The sequence below is a fragment of the Fomitiporia mediterranea genome (assembly GCF_000271605.1).
Source record: "Fomitiporia mediterranea MF3/22 unplaced genomic scaffold FOMMEscaffold_17, whole genome shotgun sequence".
NCBI lineage: Eukaryota > Fungi > Basidiomycota > Agaricomycetes > Hymenochaetales > Hymenochaetaceae > Fomitiporia > Fomitiporia mediterranea.
The window spans coordinates 157,289-160,383 of record NW_006760402.1 but is presented as its reverse complement, the minus strand read 5'-3'; the positions used below and the strand labels follow the sequence as shown (position 1 = coordinate 160,383).

The 3,095-nt window shown below is 41.1% G+C and overlaps 1 protein-coding gene across 1 annotated transcript; it reads left to right on the top strand.

The window, feature by feature from the left end:
* The first annotated feature begins 374 nt into the window (after positions 1-374).
* FOMMEDRAFT_23771 (uncharacterized protein) lies at positions 375-2,413 on the top strand. The gene is made up of 11 exons (XM_007271348.1): positions 375-405; positions 456-552; positions 626-712; positions 785-984; positions 1,056-1,247; positions 1,304-1,380; positions 1,433-1,515; positions 1,574-1,695; positions 1,748-2,036; positions 2,098-2,168; positions 2,311-2,413. The coding sequence occupies exons 1-9, from the start codon at positions 379-381 to the stop codon at positions 1,877-1,879; spliced, it is 1,017 nt and encodes a 338-aa protein (XP_007271410.1). The 5' UTR covers positions 375-378; the 3' UTR covers positions 1,880-2,036; positions 2,098-2,168; positions 2,311-2,413.
* Positions 2,414-3,095: the final 682 nt, after the last annotated feature.

Below are 3,095 nucleotides of genomic sequence, written 5' to 3'. Positions count from 1 at the left end.
ATTTACAGAATTATAGCTCAAAATATTGACTATTTGAATTACTATAAAGTATTCATTGTGTGGGAAAGAGTTTGGTTCACTCTAAGAGCTCAATTTCTTGTACTCTTCGGATTGTAAGTATAATAACTTGTTTTGTGCTCATTATATTGACTCAAAATTTTGAATATATATTTATTAGATGTTAAGCTACATAAATACAAAAGTTTATGAAGTTTGAGCAAGAATTGAGGGAGAAATATTAAAAGTGTCCACATGTGGGTCTTGACCGCAAGGGGCGCCGCGACAGTATTGCACAGATCAATCGGTCTCCCGATTTGGCACGGAGCAGTAAGCAAATAGTGATTCGCGTAGATACAACTCGGAGAGCGACTGTCTCAGATGTCTCCCAAGTACCAGACCGCCATGGTTGGTGCTCAACGTGTTGCCGTATGAATTGAAGCTGATAGTAATATCAGGGAAAGCGAGGAATTGATGATGCTTGTTCATCCGATACGACTGACATTGCCAAACATATCGCAAAGAGGGCAGAAGAAGCAGATGCCGTCAACATGGGTGAGTGCGATTTCGCCAGAGGTCATCCCAGTTATTTTACGTGTGCATTTTCCTAAACTTGCTATGTGCATAGTGCGTCGCTCTGCGAGATTGGCCAATGCGACTGACGTTGGTGAACGTACCGCGAAGAGAACGGAAATAGCAGATACCGTTAGCGTAGGTGAGCACAACTCTGCTAATGTTCTGGGATTCATTTAAAAAGTATATTTTCATGAACTTATTATATGTGCAGTTCGTCGCTCTACGAGACTGTCTGAGAGTCAACCGGAAATAGGTCAAGACTTACCAGGGCGATCTACGAAAATCGAGAAGACGGAAAGCAAAAAGAAACCACGCAAGTCTTCAGCCAAGGCAATAACGGTGCAGAGGCAAGAGAGCAAAGTCGGTAACCATGAATCATTCATGAATATGCCTGTCGACATATTCTACAAAGTGCGCACATTTTTTGTATGTGCATATAATCTGTGCGCGCTGCATGCTTACCGTGTTGTTTTTTCTCCTAGATCGCGAATCACCTGACTCCCCATGACATACTGAACCTTTCGCGCACTTCAAAGGGTCTGCGCAGCGTTCTGACCTCAAAGAAATCCGAGAACATATGGCATGCTGCTCGGGAAGCTCTAGAAATGCCGGAGTGCCCTCCGGACCTGTCCGAAATGCAGTATGCAGACTTAGTCTTCGGCAAGCACTGCTACGTAACTATGCTCTAAACAGAGAAAAAAAGGATATAACTAATGGAGTTCTTCACTAGTCATGCAACAAACCTCGAGTTAGAATCGTGTATTATGTGCACAGGACCCGACTCTGTGCGTACTGCCGGGATAAGAAGCTAGTGAATTGCTCATTGCTGGGTACATTGTTTGACACAAATCGTCACTAGGTTAGTTTTATACAATTGGAGGCTGGCGGAGGAATACAAATATAACACTGCTCAAATGTATGGGTTGCTACTCGCGGATGGAGGTGAGCATATTCTTCAATGCTAGATTCGGATTTTATCATGTACATTTAACTTCGGTAGATTACTACTCTCTAGACGAAGTACAGAACGTATGGAACAAACTACAGGAACTCAACATGAGATATTCAGAGCGTGCAAAGTATATAGCTGAGAGGAAACAGAAAGTTGCCGATATTAAGAAAGTGTGTGGATAATTTTCAGTATTTGCTGGTAGCCTGACACATTGTTTAAAAGCATGCATGGGAGCTTTTGAAGTGGAGAAGACAGAAAAAAGAATCGATAAAGCAGGCAAAGGACTCCGAGAAGCAGAAGACTGTTAAACAAAGAGAGTCTATGTGCGAATGCAAACTTTTCCCTTTTCTTTGATCTTCTGACACACACTTCATCCTTAATAATAGGTTGCAGGAGAAGTTGAAAGCAAAAGGATATACAACTGTCGATTTTTGGACCTGGTACGATTCTGAAGACCTTAAAACGAAATGGCGTCGGCATATGGAATATCCAAAGCCTCTTACAGATCGTAGTATGTGATGCAGTTGTGTATATGCTGCAAGTTTACTCATACAGGCGCATTTTCTTATTAGTCTGGAAAATAATAGAACCAAGACTGGATGCACTTATTGCGGAGCGACGAGCGAAACGTGCAGAATGTAAGGTAGGCTGCCACTAATAAGTAGTTAAGCCCTTTAGCGACTGACTTAAATAAACGCAAGTTTTATAAGTCCTTCCAGGGGTTCTGTCCTTACTTACATCACCATTTTTCAGACTTTGCTCGTCAAAATTCGCTTCATGTATAGCTGCAATAAGCAACTGTAATACTCTCTTTCACATAGTGCCTTCACAGTAGTACTGGAATTTTATACGTATTCAAACGTATGTAATAATGTATTGTGAACTATTTTCAACCGCTTTTCTTTGTTACATGTTTGGTGCTGTATACTGCCTTAGTCTTTATATAATTGCTAGAAGTAAAAATAAAGAAAATGCTTAATCGTCAGTTGAATAATAGCCTGCATTGCTAATTGCTTCGTCACAAGAGGGTCTGATGCCAGGCCAGTGATGTCGCCCTCCTTGAGTCCTTTGTCTCGGATTGCAGTCCCAAGTGATTATAGTCATACTTCACCTCGGCCGTTGGTCTCGTCAACCACCCACCACTATAAGTCTCTCAAGCAGCAGAAGTCGCTGTGCTCATAAATAATATGTACGCCACTTTGCAAAATCTGGCAAACGACGAGAATGCCGAGCTAACAATAGACATGATCCACGAGTACACCATTTTCTCCCTCTCTATTATCCATGTATAATTAAAGGTTCAGATCGTTGCTGTACCAGGTGCGAGAGCAGAATGCACGCGCCTTTTCCTTGATGGAGAGGCAGTGCAACCGATGAACTGCACCTCCATCACGAAAAAGTCTTAAGTATTGTATTCACTTGTAATCCTATACATTTTGTACCTTTTATAAGTTTTGTCAATGTTAATATAATCTTCATAGGGGGTTAAGCAAGGAAAGTACAATGTTAAATAAGTAAACAAGAATACTTGTAAAACTTGACAATTACAATTATAATAATATAAATTGAC

Coding starts and splice junctions, on each gene's coding strand:
- FOMMEDRAFT_23771 (XM_007271348.1), top strand. CDS start 379: ATGTCTCCCAAGTACCAGACCGCCATG. Junction 553..625: donor AGCAGATGCCGTCAACATGG/GTGAGTGCGATT, acceptor CTATGTGCATAG/TGCGTCGCTCTGCGAGATTG. Junction 1,248..1,303: donor TCTTCGGCAAGCACTGCTAC/GTAACTATGCTC, acceptor GTTCTTCACTAG/TCATGCAACAAACCTCGAGT.